Below are 21,583 nucleotides of genomic sequence, written 5' to 3'. Positions count from 1 at the left end.
AACATTTCCTTCTCCCAGGCTGAGGTGCAGCACACAGGGATGCTACATCTATGAATGAATTCATTGCCTCTACAAGAGAGCTCTCCCACAGTAGGGAGACTTCTTCTTGGGTCTTCAGCATCTGTTTAGGGTTTGAGATTGCTTTTTTCTTCCTGCTGTTTGTCTTCTGTTTCTCTTGTAGATACAGAAGGGTGAAGGAAAGTGGCATTTCCATACTCAGTGCCACTTTGCTTAATGTTTTCCTTTTTTCTCAGTTGTAAGGAAAGAAAATAAAAAAGTTTCCTGTAGTAAATAAACTACTTGTGTCTATCCATTCAAAGGCTTCTAGCTTTGACTTGAGTAGTGTGCAGTGTATAATGCAAATGTCTTTCATTATTAATTATCATCTAAGTAATTTCTGACAATTTAAAGAAATCTGAATGAGTCTTTGAGTCTTAAAATGAGTCTTTGTAAAAGTTTGTCCAGATTTTAAAAAGCTATGTTGAGATAATGAAAAAGAGAAATTGAAACAAACTGCTTAGCTCAGCTTGTCACCTTACCTTGGAGTTGGCTCTTCTGATATGGTACTTAGGTAATACATGAAATGAATGTGAGCACTTAAGAATTTCAAGTTGTGATTATGAGTTCTCAGATACAGATAATGCAGCACCTTAAATATTGCAGATGACCTCATTTCCCTTTGGCCATGGTTAATTCAGTGATTTGCCTGAGGAGAAGTGCCTGTGTGTGCCCGTGCACGCTGGATGCTGCTGAGGCACAGGAGCCACCTCGCTGTCCCCACAGAGCCAGCAGCGTGTGCAGGGTCACACTGAGGACATGGCTCTGGGGCTGCCCTGGGCTCTGACAGCTGAGCTGCCTTTACAGAACACTGCTCTGCCTCCTGGCTCTGCCCCCACAAGGAGAGGAGGAAACTTCATCTGTTGCCATTGCTGAGGCAATGAAGGATTTTAGCAGGCTCCCAGGATACAACCTGCCTGAGGAGTTGGAGGCTGGTAAAGTGTGAGATTTTCCCAGTTCCAGAAGCACTGATACATTATCAGTGTTTGTTCTTGTTCTCCCACTGAGCCAGAGGCACCTGTTGGATACTCTTTAGAGGGGAGATTTTTCCACACTAGCCCTGGCACTCTGCTTGGTTTCTACATTTCTTGTTTAGTTTTGCACCTCTTTGTGTTACATGTCAGCAAGTGCCTAACTTGCTTTGCATTGCCCTATTTTTACTGCACTTTAGCAGGTTGGGTTTTGTGTTTTGTATTTTGCTTGAAACAGTGGAAAACATACAAATAGAGGTTTGGTTTAATCTCAAATTTGCTTAAAACATACACTGTGTAAGAAAAAGTATTAATGGAGCTGGGATGGGAAGAAGCTGTCATGCAGTAATGAAAAAAGCATGGACATGTTTTAAATAGTGTTTAAGCTGACGGACTGTGGAAGGGATTAAGAAAAATGGCAGATAAGTTCATTTGTAGTTTTTTCAGAATAAAGTAAGGATAAGTTCAGTCCTTTGACTGAATGGTTAAGTTACTCCTGTTGGTTTGGATCCATTTATTTCATGTTTTCATTGTTATAAGTCAAGCATGACAATGATTGTAGTTCTGTCTGCAAACTCATGGATTTTTCAAGTACCCAGTAGCTGCTAGCTGAGCTTATATTACACCTAACTCCAGAGCACTTAAACTATTTAATGACAATATTTTTAAATTTCTGTAATTTAGACTTCTCTCAAGTTGGTTTATGTATTATATATGTATGTTTTACAGCAATCAACAAGCATTCTTACTAGAAAATGTCCCATGCAACAACGTGAGCTGCAAGAGCGTGCGGCGCATGTTCAGGGTGTTCTGGGAGCTCTCAGATCTCAATCAGATCAAGGATGCTGTGGTTGCCACCTTCTTTGACATCTATGAGGATGTAAGTGCAGCTCCTTACCCAGCAAACAGACTCTGGGTGTGGCTGTGCCCATCCCTGAGCCCTGCACAGGCCTTGCCTGGGCAGCCTTGGATTGTCCTGCTGAGCTGTGGATGGCCCTCTCCATCCCAAATTGATTTGCATTATATTCATAGTGTTTGAAAGATATTAAAATAAATAGCAAAGGGGTAAACTTTGCTGCTCAGCATTTTTCCCAAGCATAAATAAGCATTCTAATGTAAACTTGGGGTTTTTTTCCTCTAGGGTATCTTGGATATCATTGTGCTAAGCAAAGGCTATTCCAACAAGGACTTTGCTATCCATACATTGAAAAATAACTTTGAAGCAGATGCCTATTTTGTTAAAGTTATTGGTAAGTTATCAATGCATAATAAAGTCAAAGTGGGATATTGAAAAGGATGTGAATATTTGAGTCTTTGCATATGAAAAGCTTATGGTAATGCTCTGTACCTGTGCCATAGCAAGCCTGCTTTGCTGGAGTTCACGTGTGTGTGTCATGTGGGAGTGATGCAGAATTGCCTTCCAAAGGGGCTGGTTTTATTTCAGGGACTCCTGCATGGTGGGTTTTGCTTACACTGCATGATCTGTTCTGAGGGTCACTTTGCATCCCTGTGGGAGTCAATTCTGTGTTTCCAGCCCAAATCCACATGGCACAAACCAGCCCCTTTGGACCTTACCCTGAGAGCACAGAGTGGCCACGAACATGGCCAGGGTGTGTGAATTAATGAGAGCTGGTTTAAAAGGCTTGAGTTAAATTACAGTGTTCATAATTAGATTTTTAAACTGCATGCCCTTCTGTGTTCTTCAGCTGCAAAGGCATTGAGCTTTGAGATAATTTCTTGCCTGTCTTGCTTGATTTTTTGAGAATGAGTGAAAAATGAGGCTGTATGGGAGCCTATGGAGACAAAGCTCACTAGCAACAACTAGAGGTTCACCTTCAAAAATTGTATTTGCCTTCATGTTTTTTAAATGCATCCAGTCCTCTAAAGCACACATTCTGCACACCAGAAGAGAACAGAACTGCAGCTACTGCTGGGGGCTGATGCTATTATTACTTTGTCCACAGCCTGAGCTCTGTTCTCATCATGATAGTGTTTAATCATTTATCATGTTGGTGGAAGCCTTCTTTGAAATAATACCATGTATCTGTAGTGTAATTCACAAAAGCATGCAGAAAATCCTTTGGGAAAATCTTACACTCCACAAAGCCATACCAGAACTACAATTGTGTGATATTTTAATGGGGAAGGGAGTAATTTGCAACATGCTTTTTTTTATTCACTCTGTGTAAATCTGTCTTAAAAACTGGGGCAAGCCTTTTTTTAGCACCCTTTTAGGGTGTGAGTATTTTTGCATAGAAACCCCAGGAAATAGGAATTAATGAGGGTCTAAAAATATTTTTACTGTGATACTGGGGAAAGTATTTCTAACAAAATGTGCTTTGTGTGATTTAGTGTATCAATAAATGCATTGTGTTCACTTATTTGGCATATGGACAATGAGAACAGCTTTGCTCATTATAACTGATGTCAAATATACTTGGCCAGGTAATTTGTTCTAGGGGTGAAACTGAACAGCAGATTTCAGTGTGCCCTTTTGCATCAAAATGGGAAGAGTTGGATCCACTTGCATCCTCACCTATGTGTAATAGATAAAATTAAAGCTGTAGTGTTAAAAGTCTATTTGTAGGTGCATATAGTCTTCAAATTCTGCTTTGCCACACACATTTGTCTTGACTATTCAGATATTGGGGGGTTTGAACTGCATAAAATATTACATCTTACTGTATATAGAAATTTCAACATTTTGGAATCACAAGCATAGAATGGTAATTTAGGAGTCTTGACAATTGTTAATATTCACACACAAATTATTAGAAAACTTCCTTGACTAGAGCAGTGCCATTTCTGACACAAACAGGGAGTGATTTCTAATCAGACTGTGAACATCTTACATGCACCTTTCAGTATTTTCCTGATCCTAAACATTTTGTACCCTTAGCTCAATGGACCCTTAAAGAAGACAGAAAATCTTTAAGAAACTCCTGATGGTTAGGATGATCTGCCCTCAAATCTGGTGCAAATCTGCATTTTCTGTCTGCCATGCTTGCTTTGTGATACCATAATTCATGGAGCAGTAATGTTTTTCCCTGGCTCAGTACCTGGTGTGCATCCTCCTCCCTGCCCATGGCCATTACTGGCCTGCTGCTCAACCAAACTGTTGTCATTAGAAGTCCAAATTTTGCATCAGAATGGACTTTATTTTATTATATGTGTGTGGGTTTTGTTGTTTTCTTCTAATACTCAGTGTGACAGGATGTCCTGGCTTACAGAACAGATGGCTTACACTGTCCCTCATTTGGGTTTTTAACAGAGATTTCTGAATGTAACTGATTTTTCAAACTAGTAAGTTTTAAACAATTAATTGGAACAAGTGTCACAGGCTTTAGATATTAATTAGCATTATATACACCTGCTTATAATACTTTTGAATTAATAGACTAAATTGGCAGTGGGATTTTTGCTTGTTACAGCTTTTGTGAATTGCTTCAAACCAAGTTCTAAAATGATGCTTTGTATAGAAGGAAAAGCCTTTCTCTTTTATCAGTTAAAACAGTAAAGCTGAATCTCTACCAGTATTTTAAATGGTTAGAAATGAAGAATAACGAATAAAATGTATAGTTCACTGTTTTAAAAATGTTTTAGTTTGGAATTTTTCTAACTGGGAAAGCTGTCCTTTTGAAGCTGGTTAACCAGTGAGGTGGGGTAAAAGAGTGATGAATTTCTGCCAAGTATGCTTCCAACTGATTACATCACCATAAATCACAAAGATATTTATTTTCTTTGTGTTTTAATGGCTACCTGGCACTATCACTAGACTTTGCCAGATTCTGAAGATGGTGCTTCTAAGATGGTTTGTGAACATAAACACAGCACGCTCACTTTTTGTTCTTGCAGTTCTCAGCGGCCTCTGTTCTAATGACTGTCCTCGGAAAATAACAGTAAGTGTAACCATGGCCTTGTTTGTATTTAGCCTCAAATAAGCTGAAGTCCAATTATACCAAAAACTCTCAGCATATTAAAAGAGCTATTGACTGGAATAATGTGTAATCCAAGTCATGACTGGCCAACTTCTGCTTTGAGACCCATAACTGTGGGCAGCTGCTGCTCAGAGCTGCAGTCAGTTGATTGTTGTTGTGCAGGAGCTTTGTTACCCACACTGGGGGCTGGGATGTACCAGAGACAGGAGGAGCTTGGGTGCCCAAACTGGGAATTGTGCCAAGTCTTGGTGGGCACTTAGAAAGTCCAGGCAGAACTGACTGTGGGGTAATGCAGCCACTTCTGGGCCCAACTCCAGCAGTGGCACAGCCAAGGAAAAGTGCACTGGGCTCTGATGATCCTGCAGACAACCATACACATGTGGTGTTTTCTGTTTAGATTATTTTGTCTCCAAAGATCTGCAACTCACCCACCAAACTGCCAATTAGCAAATTGTTTAGCAATGTTCACAGTGAAAGTTGGCCTGAAAGAGGAGCTTAGAGTAATCAGAGGTAGCAGAAGCACTTTAGCTCTGCAAAAGTTTCACATTTAATTTTGACTTGAAAATAGAAAAACTGCCTCAAATGGGGCTAACCTTTGCTTCAAGCCTATTTTGAGACATGGGGTTTAATTTCTGTTGTAAAATAATGAGGTTTGATAGTATCATTAACTTAATTACAAAAATCGAGGGTTTAAAAAGCAAATCTTCACAGCAGATGTTGGTGGAAATTTCATTATTGAGATCACTGAAACACTATTGCTCCCATAGTAATAGGAGTTCTCTGACAAAGTAACATAAGGTACATTTTGCCAGAGTACTGCTGTGTGGCACCAAAAAAAATTTAAATTTCACCTTATTCACTTATCTTTCATAGATCTGCATAGGTATCGCCTTTGTGGTCTCCTTAGTTTTCATTCTAATCATTAATTATTGTAGGCTTTGATCTCATCTGTCACCATTATCACTACTCTCATGGTTTAAACTTACTACTTCTTGAGGCATGGTGTGAAACATGTCATCATCTCTTTTAGTGTTCCTTCTGTAACTTACTTGAAAGTAAGTTGGATTTGATGTCCTAATATCAGCTCGAATTCAGCACTAGGAAAAAAAAACAAAAAGAAAAATTCCTTTAAAATCTGTTCTTGCAGTTGTCTCTCATCCTCTCCCTTCCCACCCGTTCTTACTTAGGTGCATTTCTTATCACTCAGAAATGCACAACTTCCTTGGGTGTTTGTTTTTTTTATTTTTCCTCATGACCGTACTTTGATGTTTAAGTGCATTTTCTGCATCAAGAAAATTCACTTAAAATAGATACCAGTACTTGACAAGTAACTGTTCAATCACTTTCATTAATTAAATGAAACACTGCTAAATAATGATAAAAAAGATTATATTTGTGTTGTATTTTTCAATTCAGAAATACCTTCAAGATAGTGGATTCTCTTGGTATCAAATGTTCTGCTTTTTCAGAACATGCAGTTATTTCTTTAAATTTTTAGGGGGTTTTACTTTACTTATAGCTTCCAAGGAAACATGACTGAATAGTACAGCTTTCTTCATGAGAAACTAAACATTACTTAGCCAACTGATTACTGTGATTTTGAAAATTGATTTCCACATAATGCTATGACCAAAACAGTTGCAAGATTTTGAAGTTAAAATATAAAAAATAAATTCTTAATATAATAAAATAAATTCTTAATGTAAAAATGTTTTTCTTCAGTTTTCTGTTTAATTACTATAGCTTTTTCTGTTCCTAAAATGTTGCCTGCCTTTTTCTTTGATCCCTTGTAGCCCTTTGGAGTTAATCAGCCTGGTCCTTACATCATGTACACCACTGTAGATGCAAATGGGTACCTGAAAAATGGGTCAGGTAAGAGAAACTCACTGTGGGAATAGCCAGGGCACAGTCTGGCTGTGTCTGTGCTTCTCAGCAACCTAAGGAGCTGGAAAGGTGGCAGAGGGAATGGGAATGGTTTCAATGTTGCCTTCACTTTACAATGCCAAACCCCCCAACGTTCTCTTCCTTCTTTACAGATTGCATTTTTATTACAAACATTGCAATTGCATTATTTTTTCATTTGTCCTGTTCCAGTTAGGTTTGAACAGTTGGCTGTAGCAAAAAAATTTTGGGTAAAATATCATCAGTTTGTGAAATAGCATAAGCTTCTAATTGCTTCCTAAGCAATTATGCATTAAGAAACAGCAGAGGCCTTGAAATAGCTCCATACAATCCTAGGAGGCAGATGAGAAAGGATCAGGATAATATTCAGGACACACAGGCTGTGTTAGTCTGGAGTTGTTCACTACCACTGGCAGGTAACAAAATCAAAAGCTGAGTAGCTTGAGGAAGCTGGAGAGGGAATTCCTGTGTCCTTCCAGGTAATGCAGGAACTGCAGGGAATCAGTGCTCAGCTAACAGGGTCAGAATCAAGGGGAAGGGGTGCTTGGTGCACCTTGTCTTGGAGCTAAAGCTTTAATGGCCTGAGCTGGGGCAGCTGCCACATCAAAACAAAGCAGCCAAAGAGAGAATCATCCATTGGGCTGTGCTCCATATTCTAACCCCAGTTAGAATACCCTGGGGTTTGTGCTGCCTTCCTAGGAGTGTACTGGTGGCTCCTAGAAAGCACAGGAGACTGTACAAAATGGTTTATTAGTCTCATTTATGACTGGTAATCTTAGGACTATAATGGACTCATTTCTTGCTTAGGCAAAAATTCCAAACTCATAAGCTGAACATGATCAATAAGTGCAGTCATCTGTAGCTGTCACTCCAGTCTCAGTTCAAATTAAACTCAGATTTTTAAAAAAAGGTTCCAGTAGTTCCAGATTATATTTTGTATAACACTAACTTAAATAAAATCAGTAATTTAGAGGGGGAAAGGCTGACATGTTAAGGTCCTGAGTCAATTTGAATCAGTGGCAAGGCTCTCACCATGAGTGTGTGCTCAAGACTGTTAATTCCACCTGGGAAAAATTAAAGAGAAAGAAGCTGTCCTGAAATACAAACCAGATAGCTGCAAAAACATGTCTTGATACTCTAGCATTTCTGTGTTTGTACATGCTTAAAAAAAGAAATTCTTCAAACTCTGCACATATCTTACAAATATGTGGAATAAAACTAGCTTGAAATTTGGACCTATTTCATTTATCATTTTCCTAATTTTTTTTCCTGTTTCTCTCTTTCAAGAACAAAAGCAAATGAATTTTTCTTAAACATTTTCTTTAGGGTTTGCTGAGTTTGGTTGGTTGTGGCTTTGTTGGTTTTTTGTTTGTGTTTGGGGCGGGGGGGGCAGTTCTTCTGAAATGCAATGTTTTTACTCTAAGAAACAGTTATCAAATGTGATTTAATATTGCTATATTCCCTTCACAGCTACCATGTTTACAACAATGAAAACCTAACAGAGTCCAGGCATGATGAATTTCCTTTTCTGTTCTGACATTATGAAAAACAGTAATGAATTCCAAGTGTATTTATGACCCCAGCAGCATTGCTACAGGGAATTTTCTAATGCTGTCTTTGATCAGTTTCTCAACACTAATAAGTTAATAGATTTTTTTGAGTGTGTATAATTCCTGCAAGAACTTTTGAAAGTCATGTTTTCTGAGGGTGTTACATTATGTTTGTAGCTAGATTTTCTTCTCTTGCAAATGTTATGTGTAAGATTCAGTAAATGTTCTAACTAGAATTACTGGCCTATACAGGCTGTTGTCTGGGAAAACAACCCATTACATCACAATCCTCTTTTATTTGACTATCAGGATATATCAGGATAGATCATTTGATATATCAAATATCATCATCATTTTTGAGCCATGTATAAACCTACAAAACATCTTTTCCACATTAAGCTTCTATTCGTATAGCGTCCATCTCCTATTTTAAAACTAATTTAATTTTCATCAACCTATCTGCCTTCCTTATGTAATATTACAGGACAATCCATACTTGAAGCTTTTAATTCTCTGAAAGGAGTAATGAGCTAATCAAAATTTTAAAATAATTAATCCCTTTCCCAAGAAGTAACATGAGTAAAAACATAGTTCTTTTTCTGATGAAAAGGAAACTCAGCATTCCTTTCCATGTGCCCCTCCAAAGTCAGCTGCTGTAATTTATTGCCTTTATGGCTGCACTCAGTGGGGGAACAGTTGTTGGCTGCACCACTGCAACCAATCACCTTAAGTTATCCCTCCAGCCCTGGGCTTAAGTGCATCATAAAGCACTCAAAGCCATGGCCCCCACTCTGCTTCTGATCCCCTCAGTCCTGCAGGACTTCAGTTGTGAGTTATGGCATCTTTCATATAGGCAATATTCATGCAAAGAGTAAAATAAAAAGGCCCATATGGCTGTCCTTATCTAATTCATTTTAAGGTTCTTTGATCTGCCAAGCCTTAACTACAGGAAATTTGCATAATTATGAGGGTTTTCTTCAAAACATTGTTAGAATTGTTCTGTCTCCTATTAACATTCCAGAATGTTGTTAAAAGATAGCAGAATAATAATTAGCATGTACTCTGTGCTTTTACTTTCACGTTGCTCAATCCACTTGTAGTCTTACAAGCAATACTGTTAAATTAGCTACAAGGAGTAGCAATTGCCAACATGGGCATTAGAATGGAGAAGTTCTGGGCCTTACATCTGCAGTTAATATCTCCACAGAACTTCTCTTCCTGAGAGGAAAATCAACTGCAACAACTTCTTCAAATATTTAAGGAATTTCATGCTTGAGATCAGACCAGGTCCAGTGTAAATCCAGGAGAAGTACACCAACTCAAATTTAAATCATGCTTTCTGATCCATGTCCTGTAACCTGCCTTCTCCCTTTTCTTTTCAAGGTATTATTTTTAAGGAGATCCCACAGTTAAGTGTGAGTGTCAGCCAGGATTTTCAGCTCTACATATACATTTCCAGGCTTTTATTGGGAGAATATCTTCTGTGTTTCAGCTTGTGCTATGCACATCTGAATTTTCTCTCCTGAAGTAAAAATATGCTGATAGAATTTGAAATAAATAGGCTCATACTTGCAACTTGTGCCTATCAAACATATAAATTCTGTGGGCCAGGAACAGGTGGCAGTAAATATCTCAGATTTCCTTAAAGCCCCGTATCCATGGGAAGATGATAAGAGTGGCTTCACTGAATATGGATCAAGTCATAATTTGTTTAAGCATCTGTATGAGTGAAGCTGTGTGGACTGATGGCCTCTGCAGCTCTCATTCCAGAGCTCTTTCATTTTGCTGCTTCTGCTTTGTTTTGTTTTAAACCTTCCATGGCAGAATGACCTTTCACATGCTGTGAAGTCGTGCCCTTCTGGTTTTCTGAAATCTGCTTACTCTTCCCTGTTGTTGCATTGAGTTCTCCTGCTGTTTAACTAAATTGAATTGTGAGGTGAACACAAATGTCTAGCAGCTATTGTAGTCATGAATTTAAACATAAACATTGCAATATGTACCAGAAAAAAAGCAAAATAAGCTTATTTTCAATGGCCATTTGACACTGCAAGGTTCATTGTGTCGAATTCCACTACACAGAAAGAAGAGTGTATTCATGGAACAAGCTGGAATAATTTAATAATTGAATAGCTGCATTCAATGAGAGGGATTCTCTGTTTGCTATAGGTAGGAGTAGCCTTCTAGTATGTTTCTCTGTATAATTCTCTTTTGTTTAGAAAGCTTATTTGAACTTGTAATATTGCTTGCAATATTACCAAACCTTGGACATTTGGGCATTACAAATGATGCAGCTTCCCCCTATCAGCAATATGATAATTTTATTGTTTGAGGGGTTTTTAAGTTACCAGTTTTACTTCTATAATTTTATGGTGTAAAGATATTTTTCACAAAAATACATATTCTCATAAAAATGCATCAGGTTTGGAGTTTGGGCTTGCAGAGGTGTCCCAAGTGTTGGCAGCACGACAATCATCGATTCCAAGTCCCAGGAGTGCGCTTTGAATTCCCTTTCCCATGTTTGTTATTTCTGGTACTCCAGAACCAGGTATTGCAGGAAAGGTTGAGAGGTGAAGCTGTGTTCTGCATTAATCTGGAATTTTCTCTTAGGGGGACTAAGGAAAAGAGGCAACCAGCTGGGGAAAACAGGGAGGCACTCCCAGCCCTTAGAAAAATGAAGTTACCATTGCATATTCTAAGCAGAAAAAGAACTCTTTGACCACTACATTTCTTTTTTCCAATCAGTGACCCCCAAAGGCACTATGAAAGGAACTAAAGTAAAGCTTTCAACTTAAGCCAAGCAATTCCATTTCTCCAACTTTCTATGAAGCTTCCAAGTTTGAAGTTGTTGGGTTTTTGTTAGATTAGTTTTTTTCCTGCAAACTTCTTTGTAAATTCTTAGGCACATTCCATGGGTTTTTCATTACTCTCAGTTATATTTTCCCTTTCTCTTGCAGTAAATGGTTGGCATATTTTCAAATAAAAGAAGGAGCTGCCAGCTTTAAGAAAAGGGGAAACACTCAGTGCACTTTAGGCCAGTGCTGGTAATGGCAGCAGAGGAAACATCACTGCAGTGCTCCAGCTGTGCAGGGCAGGGACACTCGGTCACTGTGTGCACCCAAACCTTAACCTGCACCCAAAGTGCCTCTGTCCTGTTCCAGCTTTGCCTGGGTGCTGCTGCTCCCAGCTGGGCAGCAATCCATGCAACCTCTGCATGGCAGGTTTTGGGCTCATTTTTTACTTTTTCTAGGATACATGTGTTTGTCTAATCGATATAAAAAGTCATTAATGTGCTGACCTCAGTGATGGTACAGAAGAATTTACATGCAAGTGTGAGACTAAAAGACACACTTTTGGAATCCTGAATAGTATTACTGAATTTTGAATTACACAGAATGGCTTCTAATTGGCTAATTAAATGCAAATAATATTTTGCTAAGAAAAGCATAATAAAAATAATTATAAGGAATGCTTCAGGAAACCACAAGTTTGAAATCAAATTTTCCATTAGTCTTTCAGTTTTGTGTAGTGATCTTGCATGTTCTGCTGTTATTTCACAAAATAGGTGTATTTAAACTGACTGAACACGATCAGTATTGTCCATCTATTTCTGTAGGTTCAGTGAGGCTGTTCCTAAATGCAGTACCAGGTGTTGTCAGTGCTGTTTAAACAAGAGAAGGCATTGCTCCTACACGGAACTGCAGCCACTTTCCCCTCACAAAGTTCAATTCTTCAGCCTGAAATAAGCTGTTGAGGACATTTCAGTTCAGCTCAGGGGAGAACAGGCTACCCTTGAGCTTTCAGCAAGTTTACATCAGGATAATGGAAACAGAAGGAAAATGACTTAATTCAGGTATAAAAGAACAAGTACTGGATCTGTCACAGACAACACATGGCTCTGGTTGTCAGACAAGACTTTAGAAAGGTTAATGATATGAATTGCTTCCAATTTTATATGCCAGACTTCAGAGGTAAGGAGATTGATTCCAAAAGGTCCAGAATGGTTTCTGAATATCAAACTCTGCAAAATCTTCTGAGGTTTGGCTGCCTAACATCATTACCATTTTCTTACAAATTTGATCTCCAATAGGCTGAAACCACAGAAAACCATGTCCTAAAATGATGGGGATTTTACTCTGCCCAAGGTTTTTTGAAGCAATAAACTTAATGATTTATGATTTAAGACAAGAATATATATACCACCACTAATACCAATACCATAGCCCATGATATCTGCATGCTTTGAAATGGCATTTTTGAAATAAGAAGCTTAAGGCAAAATACATAGTATTGAATAGTCTTAAAGGTAGTATTAAAAAGAAATTATGTGTAGCATGATCAGGAGAAGGTTTTTCAAGTCTTGTTTATAGTGACAGTTCTACGGATGAGGTAAAACCAACTGTGAATCAGCAGCCACTTCCATCTTGCCTACACTGACTTCCAAAAACCTAAAGAACAATTTGAATGTAAGAAATAAATCCCACTTCCCTCCTTGAAGATGTAAAACTATTTTCAGATTTTCTTGAAACAAGTAGAAAGTTGTTTCCAGTGGTTTTACAAGAGGGGAAATTGCTGTGGTTGCTATTTAATTAAATTTTAAATATTTTCATAAGTAAATTAATTACCAGTGACTGGGAACCTCAGATAATGTCAATAAACTCTTGACAGTACTCTCTGTAATTTCTCTTTTTATTTTTCATCTTGGTTCAGGGCTTTATGTTTCTCAGGTGAGCAGTTGTCATTCTTAATTAGCTGGTTGCAATTCTATGTGGAACTTTTCAGTAAGCATCAAACAGAATTTATGATAGATATAGGCTGAGGAAAGCAAGGAAGAGTCTCAAAGTTCTCCTGTGCTTAGTCAGCTTTAGTAAACTGGAACCTTCTACATGCTATCATCCTGCTTAGCTAACACCTCCCAATTTTAAAGGCAAATAAAAAATAAGTATATGCACATTTCTGCCTGCTGTGTAGAAGAAAACATTCTTCTCTGACCTTTGCAAATGATCTATTTACATCCTGAAGCGTAAGATTTTGTTATCCTTATCTTAGGCATAAGAACCAGCATTAGTAGCCATGAAATTATTCAGTGCTTTAAGAATTCTAGCTGCAGTATGTGACTCTCTAACCTCTTTAAGGCTGACTGCACACAGGATATGACATTTTCTTCTATTCTCTTTAATTTAGTTGACATTCATTTCATTTGTAAGATGAAAGAAAAAAGCAAGATCTTAGTTGCAGTCTTCTCATGATCCTAAATATTTCACTCAAAAGTAATTCTAAAAGCTTTTCAATGTTACAGCAGTACATTGTTCTTTTGGGGAAAGTCCTTCAGCATGCAGCATTAGTGAAAAAATGCTAAAAGAAAATCTTTCTTATATTGCAGTATGATCAAGTAACACACCTGGTTTGTTTCTATAACCAAGTCAAATTAAATACACCCACCTTTGCTCCTGACTATTGTATATTGGTAACTGGAGGTGTCAGATATTATGTACTTTGAGAATTACTTCCAGTTTAGATTTGGATACTGACACCTGGAGATTGAGCAGTTTAGCCAAGATCATGCTAGGGAAGTCACTGGCAAGGCAGGGACAGACTGAGGACAAACCCTCTGCTGTCCTATCCTGTGTTATCTCAACTTCCTGGAAAAATCCCTGTTCCTAAAGAGAAAAGCTGCTCAGTCATGGCTTTGTGCCACATCTTCTGTAATTGAGAAATCTACCCAACAATGTGCACAGTACACCTTGTCCTCACAAGAGAGACCTGAATGTACAAATCCAACCTCAGTATTTCCTCGTCTGCTTGCTTATTACATGGTTCTGCGTGAGGAAAAAATAAATCTAAAATGCGTATTATCATTAGGAAGACCATTATTGTTTCTTTTTGCTAATAGCATTTTGGCTTAATAAAAAGAGAACTGCATCAACTGATTTTTCAGATCTTAGCTGGCATTTACCGTGCTTTTTAAAATATAGTTATTATAATTCTAAATGCACAATAATACAGAATATTTACATCCTGATTAAACAGGCTTGTTTCAAAACATGCCTGACAGCACAAGGCAAGTGGCTTCCTCAAGAGCTGGTAGGGGAAGGGAGGTTCACAAAGGCAGAGCCATGAAGTAATCACTGTAATGAGCAGGGTTCAGAACCCCCAGCCTGCACTACCAGGAGTTTGTCCCCAGAGGAGCGTACAGGAGCTGAGGAGCTGCTGCTGGAAGTGGTGTCTGTTGTCCCTATTGAAGTGCTGCTGTGTTGTGGCCAATGCCACTTACTGACATCTCTAGGATGGCAGGAGGGGGGTTTGGTTTGTCTTGAATGGATATTTGGCTTTGCCAAAGGAGTGGTGGTGGTGAGTGAGGAGTTTTTCCTGCCCCTGTGTTCAGCACAGCTATGCAGAATGTTGTGTCACCAGTCAAGGGCTGCCTCCTGAATCAAGCCTTGGGTGGGAGTGTGGAGAGGTAAAAAGGACCTGGCTGTAAATTCACTACAAAATATGGATTCCTGTTCTTCAATTCACATTCTGTTGCATTTTGTTGTTTTACTTATAATTTCCAGTTTCAGACATAATCTATTAGGGATCAAAGCTGAGAGAAATCTGACGCTCTAAAAATTCTGACTAAATCACAACCTTGTGAAAAGCTGTTTCTGTTGGTCACAGAAACCCATTTGTGGTTGTCAAGTGTCCCTTGCACTCATTCCTGTTTAATCTGGTGAAGGCTGAATTCACTGTGGTGCTTCTGAGGTGCTGATACTCTTCCTGCAGTGGGAGCAGCTCACTTGCTAAGAGAACAAAGAACCCACACAGGAGCTGAATCTGTTGGCCAGAAATTAAACTATTAGAAGATTTTTTTAATTTAAGTGCACTACCTGGATACTTTGGAAATGGGATGCCAGTGAACTTGTTGATAACTGCAACACTCCTCTGTTTCCCCACTGCCTTTTCAGGAAACCAAGAATCTTGTTTTCCATCTACAGTTTCTTCTATAATTAACTTGCAACCACTGCAATCCCGTTTTCATTAAATTAATTTATTCTTTGAAAATTTGTTCATGAGAATTTACTTAGCTAATTTTGTGACAGTAGTAATTACAGTTTAACACTGACAAGAATTAAAGTGAACCTTAACATGTTGAGTCTAATCTTGTAAAACAGTGGGCAAGAAACTTGGCACTAATCATATAAAAATACATGCAGATAGTTGATTTCTTCTCAGCTTGTAACAAATAATGGAGATTTGAGTTAACATAGAAATAGTACTCACAAGAATATGTAAAGTATGTAAGCTCTTCTCCAAATGAGTACTCCCAGGTAGTTTGGAAATGTGGGACTGAGCTTAAAGAATTAAATAATCACGCAATTGGTGAAAATCTTTAAACATTTTTATTACTGACAGGGGAATGTGTACTTGTGTAGCAAGTTGGTCTTTGGGGGTTGATTGATTGGGGTTTTTTCCCCCTAAAATACCCACTTGTGCTTCCTCTGTGCTTTGCTTGCAGCTGGCCAGCTCAGCCAGTCAGCGCATTACGCTCTGCAGCTGCCCTACAACGTGCTGGGCCTGGGCCGCAGCGCCAACTTCCTCGACCACCTGTACGTGGGCATCCCTCGGCCCCTGGGAGAAAAGGTGGGTGGGCATTTAGATTGCCAAGCTAATTGTTTATGGTGCTACTTTGGATGGAAATGCTGCTGGGACACTTCTTTTTCATTCTCTGAAGTAAGAATATCAAAGTAAGCTTGCATACAGAAAGGTTTGCCCAAAAGAACCAGTTCGCCCAATTTTTTGAGGAGTGTATAAACTCTGAAGCTCTGAAGTCAAAATAAAACCAAAAGATGACTGAAACTGTCTATAAAAGTGAGGTACTCAAATGGGCCAAATTCTGGTTTGGAAAATTGTTTTGCTTGCCTCCTTTGTAGAATCAGTTCTTTTCTTCTTTCCCTATTGTGTTGTTGCTTTGTACTTTTAAAGCAGATGCTGTGTTTCGTGTCAGCAATAGTTATTTTGCTTTTTACTTTTGGGGGGGTGGGTTTTAAGGCATTTTGGAGCTTTCAGAGTAACAGGCAACGAAGATAAAGGGATTAATCACTTATATTTAAAGTTTTTTTTTAAAACCCACAACGTTTTTATTTCTTCTTTTGTATGTTTCAACAGAGAATTTCTTTGCTTGTATGTATGTTGATTTGCTAGGAATTGACACAGCCTTTGTTTTTCTTTCAGTCTATAAGAAAACAAGAATGGACAGCTATTATACCAAACTCCCAGCTTATAGTCATTCCCTATCCTCATAATGTTCCTCGAAGGTAATGTCATCATTTGGATTTGGACTTCCCAAAATTACATTAATGCACAGTGTAAATTAGGCATTATGTGTAGGTTTAGAAATAGTTACTTGTTTAGAAAGTTACTGAAGAACAAGGGCAGGGGGTCAGTGCTGAGCTGGAGCTGAAAATGCTGCTCAGGTATTTCCACAGCCTCTCAGATGGTGCCCATAAACAATCTACTAAAAAACAACCCCTATTACTGGCTCAGGCAAACAATCAAAATGTATTACTAGCTCCACTCCTGTAAATAATAACATACTTGCTAGATTTAACAACATCCTCAGTGACAAATTATAAACATGGTAATGGTTGAATTAAGCATTTTTGTTTCACCAAACATGCAATTTCTGTCTGGTTCCATACAAAAGCTTTGCTTCAGCCCTTCTGAATGCAGTAGCTGTTGCTACAGGAATTAATGTTTGCCTCTAAGTAAAGGTGAATGGGTTGGTTGCATGAGAGCTTGAACATAGAATTCACTTTGCAATTAAAATGTTTCTCCCAGAAAGAGAGCATGTTTCTCTTTTTGCTATTAGAGAAAACATTAGTCAAATATTCCAGCTGCATTTTGCCGCTTGATCTACCAGTGAGGTCAGTTGCATTTATCATGCAGAAATGATTCTGACATCAGTTCAGCAGTTAATTTTACTAGAGAACAAATAACAGTGGAGAAATGATGTGCTGCTTGAGTTGCTAATTAACAACCACAGAAATAACATCTGCCAGATGAAAATTTAGTTACAGTCTTGAGGTATTTAAAGGTATGTGTTATGCAAAACCATTTCTGTTACAGTATCCTTAAACTATTTTTGCTTTTGTATGAAGTGGGTTTATGGACATTGTAGAATAGCAGAGGATGGAATCCCCAGAAGAAATCTGATTTCATAATAAAAGCTTCTTAATTTAAATATTTTTTTAACACAGGTATGTGATTTCCTGAGAGGCCTCAACACAGAGCCTGCTGCTGACAGCTTTCCCATGATAGGAAAGCTGTACTACAAAAAGGGGGTTCCCTGGGCCTCAGGACCTCACATGATTTGAGATGTCTTCCAGGAGCCCTAAAGGGTTTAGTTTTGTTGATCTTCAGCCATAATCAACTGCTTATGTTTAGAACTGCAGTTGTCCCTGGGTAAACTCAGAAAAAGAGAACTGGGCCCATGAGCCTGTCCAAGAGGAGCTTCTCATGTGGAGAAATCTTCCAGGGTTATTTTCCCCTGCTGCTCCATGTCCCCAGGCCCTAGGCATTCCAGTGAAAGGTTTCCTTATGCATTTTGCTTCGTCCTAGGCAAGGGCAGTAGATAAATCTCCTAATGAGAAAAAGCTAATTCCCTGAGGATATCCATAGCATTCATGAAAAGTTAAACAGAAACTGTACTTAGACATGGTATTGCTCAAAAATAATTCTATTAAGCCATGTATTTCCAAGTAAACATCATTAAGCTTCAGTCTCTAAATAGAGCTGCTCATTTCTGTAGACCAGGTTGTCACCTGTCTTACCCTAACAGGTTCTTTTCATCTTTGTAAGCAAAATCTGTTTTCTGCTTCTTAATGAAGGGTATTAATGTTTCCTTGGATTTTCTTCCTTTGTATAGCTGGAGTGCCAAGTTGTATTTGACCCCAAGTAACATTGTACTGCTAACAGCTATAGCCTTAATTGGTGTCTGCGTTTTCATCCTGGCAATAATTGGCATATTACATTGGCAAGAAAAGGTAAGCTAATTCACTAGAATATTTTATTTAACACTCCCTAATATTTTACAGACCTGTACATTGGGGTTTTTTTTACATTTTTCTACAGTATAGTAAATTCTGACACAGACTGAATTGTGACAAAAGGTGTTACTACTAATTCAATGTTTACCACAAGTTTAAAAATTGGCATTATTTTGATTTAAGCTCTAAGACACTTGAGCTTGTCCATGTTGCTCTTCATTTCCTTTTTTCCATTAAGCTGTTACTTCCAATTGAAATGAGCCATCTTTGTTATCTAAGCTTTCCATTTTGCAGTTTTAAGGAGAACTCTTTTGGAAAAATGGAACATAAACTCAGTTTACTTACCTTGAGTTCTGCTGGTAATCTAAAAACAAGGAGAAAGTCTTTTTTGTGTAACCCTCTTTGCTGGTTGCACTGACATTAGCATTCAGGAACATATAGGGGGTCAATTGTGCATATTGGCTGCTTTGCTGTCTGGGTCTGAATTACACATGCAGGATATAGAAATCCATTGATTTGAAGAAGCATTTTGAAAGGGGCCTTTCTTGTCACAAAAGAATTGCATTCCCAGTTTTCTTAACTATGCTCAGTTCACAAGCATACCCAGCTGGCAGAGTTGCCAATAAATGTTACTACATACCCAAACCATAATCTTAGCTGTCAGATAAAATTACTGCACATTCTGACATGGTATAACTGTTTGTTTTTGTGATGGTGGAAATAAAATGACCTTGTTAAACATTCAGACAAGTTTGCGCATGCTTCATATTTAAATGTTATTTGTCTGTCAGTCTTCACTCTTCAAAATGTTAAATACAGTCTCCAACTAATAATAAAGCTGGGAATAAGACACACAAAGCAAAGAAATACAAAGTTTATGATGGCTGTCATTAGCATGTCCTGCTGTACCAGTAAAGCACGGCTCACTTGTAGCTCAGGGCTGGGCACTGCCTGCGTTTAATTCTCTCTCCAACATTTCTTTAGCAAACAAGAATAGCAGAAAAGGTACTTGGACTTTGAGTTGAGGAAGGATTATCTATGTATAATTCTATCTGGAGAAATGGAGATTAAATGGCAACATTCAAACTGTTTTTATTTCATAATTCAAGCATTGTAGAGTAAGGAAGGACTGAGCCCAGAGTGCTTTTAGAGCTGTTTTCAGTCCCAGGTGTGTATGAAAGAAGTGGTATATTGGTTATATTGTAAACTCATTTCCAACTCTGCAGCACAAAATAGGCACAAATATTTGGACAAATTGTGTGTATTTTCAGACCATTGTATAAACATGTATTAATTCCTATATTCTTCCTATATGTTTAGAAGTGGTTGAGATACTGAACAGATAAGAATGTTCACCAAAGCCGTGTTGTGCATCACTGACATGTGTAAAGTTAAACTCCAAAGTTCCTTGTTTCTAAGCTTGTTCTTAGTTTACTGTCTCTCAGCAGTCCTCTCCCAAAAATAGTGTCCTGGCTAAATGCCTGTCCTTTGCAGATCTCTGGAGTACATGTAGCAAAGAAAGGCAGGGGAAATGAACTGGCACTTAAAATCTTTTCTTTCCCCCAGAGAGCATATGTTACTGTAAGCTGCAGTGTTTTATTCAGCAGTTTAAATAAATCCTGGACTTTGACCTCTGCAGATAAATAGTAGCAGGAGCCCTTTGTCTACACTAGTTCTTACACACTCATCTCCAGCCAGGTATTGGAGTACTGAAATAACTGTTGGGTTTAAGGGTAGGTGTTGCTCTGTCCTGCCTTAGAAATTTTAAATGCATTGAAGAAAAAAAAGCTTTGAAATCTCAGGTACTAGATTTTAGTTTTGATACACCAAATGAAAGAGAAAATGAGGAAGAATTGACACCATTATTCATCTTACAACAAAGACAATCTTGCTACATTTGCTACAGCCCTCAATAGTCCTTGTTCTCATTCTTGAGAACTTGCTTTGGGGTCGTGAGGCCAGTCATGGAAACACTGCACAGTCATGGAAATAGTGCTGGAGAGGCTTTGCTGGATCCAGCAGAGTATCAGTTACTGTCAAATTTGAAGCAGTAATTTTTTAAGGAAGAATACAAGAAATGGAGTGGAAATTGTTTCCTAAGTGAGACTGAAATTTTGTGGAATGTGACAAGCATTTCAGTGTAGGAAAGAGTGTGCCACTCCCTCCTTCCCACCCCTTTTCTGACATCCAGAATACTACTGACACTGATAAAGTCCCTGCCAAAAAAGCCAGACTGATATATCTTAAACCTCACTGACAGCTCTGCTGCTGCTACAAAATGCAGTAAAATCCATATTTAATCCAGTGGAGTTGCTATCACACATAAACATTGTGTAATGAGGAAGTCTTTGGCCTTGAGCCAAAGCAGAAGATGAACTCTCATGGCAGAAGACGGGCACTGATTTCTGCCACAATTGTTGTGTATTTTTATCAACTGAGACACAGTTCTGAATGCCCACGCAGCACCTACTGGAGAGGCTTCTCTTCATTTTACTCCTTTAGAAAAACAAAAAAGAAAGAAAGTACATGGGTCTGTGCAAGCTAAAAAGCATTTCAATCTGCTTTGCCAAATTCTCTCATGCTGGGATTTACACATACTGTCTGTCATGACACAAGCACAAGTTTGCACTCAGTGTTCAAGAATCTTGAAGAAATGCCTCCATCCTCTGTTAAGTGCTTTAGCACACGAGAGGAGACGTGGGAGAGGACTTGTTTTGACACATGACATGAATTCTAGGTGCAATTTAAATATGCTGTTTTTTTCCAAGCACCACCCAATTCATTCTTTCAGCAGGTCAGTGTGTGTTCTGCATAAATAAGCAGGGAAATGCATCCTACTTCACATTTTCATAATACAAACAAAAGACACAGAACATTTTTCACCTACTTGGTGCTGTTGGTTGTTGGTTGAACTGCTGTCTTGCTCTAAAGTTGCATTTAACAGAATGTTTTTTTAAATGAGATTCTTTGTGCGTGTAACATAAATTACATTTACAGTTAGTCCAGAGTAATTTCATCTTATATTTCTAATGTAGACAAAATGGATACCAGGAAACAGTCTTCAGGTTTGAATTATTCCTTTTAAAAAGCATTATTAGAAATAACAGGAAAGAATGGGTCGTAAATACTACAACAGCAGA

General features: G+C 38.3%; 1 protein-coding gene across 1 annotated transcript in view; it reads left to right on the top strand.

The window, feature by feature from the left end:
- Positions 1–21,583, top strand: part of ITFG1 (integrin alpha FG-GAP repeat containing 1) — a 72,071-nt gene that overhangs the window by 48,170 nt on the left and 2,318 nt on the right. The window contains exons 11-17 of the mRNA XM_071440342.1: positions 1,758–1,908; positions 2,170–2,278; positions 4,884–4,927; positions 6,760–6,838; positions 15,914–16,038; positions 16,630–16,712; positions 18,323–18,440. Of these exons, the coding sequence (XP_071296443.1) occupies positions 1,758–1,908; positions 2,170–2,278; positions 4,884–4,927; positions 6,760–6,838; positions 15,914–16,038; positions 16,630–16,712; positions 18,323–18,440 (709 nt within the window). The remainder of the gene's footprint in view (positions 1–1,757; positions 1,909–2,169; positions 2,279–4,883; positions 4,928–6,759; positions 6,839–15,913; positions 16,039–16,629; positions 16,713–18,322; positions 18,441–21,583) is intronic.

Source organism: Agelaius tricolor, unplaced genomic scaffold, assembly GCF_023055355.1.
Source record: "Agelaius tricolor isolate 1412-34295 unplaced genomic scaffold, bAgeTri1.0.p SCAF_15, whole genome shotgun sequence".
NCBI lineage: Eukaryota > Metazoa > Chordata > Aves > Passeriformes > Icteridae > Agelaius > Agelaius tricolor.
The sequence above is the reverse complement of the archived record's forward strand: the minus strand, read 5'-3'. Positions and strand labels throughout refer to the sequence as shown.